The following is a 1,113-nucleotide window of genomic DNA, read 5'->3' on the forward strand; positions in this document are numbered from 1 at the left end:
TAAGATAAAATTCAGCACAAGAGGTACGAATGCATCCAGAGTTCAGAGCTTTTAAGGGTCTTTTGTTCTCTCTCAGTCACTCTTGGTTTTTGAGGGAGAGTCTTACTCTATAACCAAACTTGGCTAGGAACTTACCNTGATAGTCCAGGCTGGCCTAAAACTCATGATGATCCTCCTGCCTCATTCTCCTGAGTGCAGGGATTATATATATATGTGCTACCTTGACTTTTTCTTTTTCTTTTTTTTTTTTAAGAGAAATATCTCACTTGGTGTGATAACATGGAGCCTGTAATCCCAGCACTCAGGGAGTGAAAGGAGAGGCAAGAGAATCAGGAGTTTGAGGCCAAATTAGGCTACAGCAAGAATTATCTAAAATGAAAAACAAAAGATTGTGTCTTGCTTTGTTGCCTCAGCAAGCTTGAACTCCTGGGATCAAATAATCCACCCACCTCAGCACCCTGTGAGGCTGTGACCACAGGTCGCGCAGTGCCTGGCCAAGGTCACGCAGTGCCTGGCCAAGGTCACGCAGTGCCTGGCCAGCCCTTTCTTACTGGAGGTCTTCACAGTTGATGTCTGGAGGTAGTTGTTAACCTACTTTCTAGGGAGTACACTAGCATACTAGCATAAAGGGCATTTAGTCTTAGTGCCCTTTACTGCCTGTGCCATGAAATTTCAGAAGTTAATGAATGTTGTCTCCAGTGCACTCTCAGGTTGTATCAGTAACTTGGGGCCACATCCACATTGAAAGTGAGGGCCGAGAGCCCCTATGATGCCTGAATTATCAACTGACTCAGTTTCTTTCCTTTCTCTACACTCATCTATTTTTCCATCTGACCCCTGGCCAGGATGCCTGCCATACTAGATGGAGAAGAAGCAGTCTCCAAATGGCTTGACTTTGGTGAGGTCNCCACTCAGGAAGCGCTGAAGCTAATCCACCCCATAGACAACATCACCTTCCANCCAGTTTCTCCAGTGGTGAACAATTCCCGAAACAACACTCCTGAGTGTCTGGCTCCCGCTGACTTGCTGGTTAAGAAGGTAGGGACTGTGACTTGTCTATTCTGAGACCACTATTGTTCAGAATATGCCCTTGCATCATCAGAACCTTAATGT

At 45.6% G+C, this 1,113-nt stretch overlaps 1 protein-coding gene across 1 annotated transcript in view; it reads left to right on the forward strand.

Moving 5' to 3' along the window:
* Window positions 1-1,113, forward strand: part of Hmces (5-hydroxymethylcytosine binding, ES cell specific) — a 23,764-nt gene that overhangs the window by 19,758 nt on the left and 2,893 nt on the right. Inside the window, exon 4 of the mRNA XM_029478166.1 lies at window positions 846-1,038. Within this exon, the coding sequence (XP_029334026.1) occupies window positions 846-1,038 (193 nt within the window). The remainder of the gene's footprint in view (window positions 1-845; window positions 1,039-1,113) is intronic.

The sequence above is a fragment of the Mus caroli genome, chromosome 6 (assembly GCF_900094665.2).
Source record: "Mus caroli chromosome 6, CAROLI_EIJ_v1.1, whole genome shotgun sequence".
Lineage (NCBI taxonomy): Eukaryota > Metazoa > Chordata > Mammalia > Rodentia > Muridae > Mus > Mus caroli.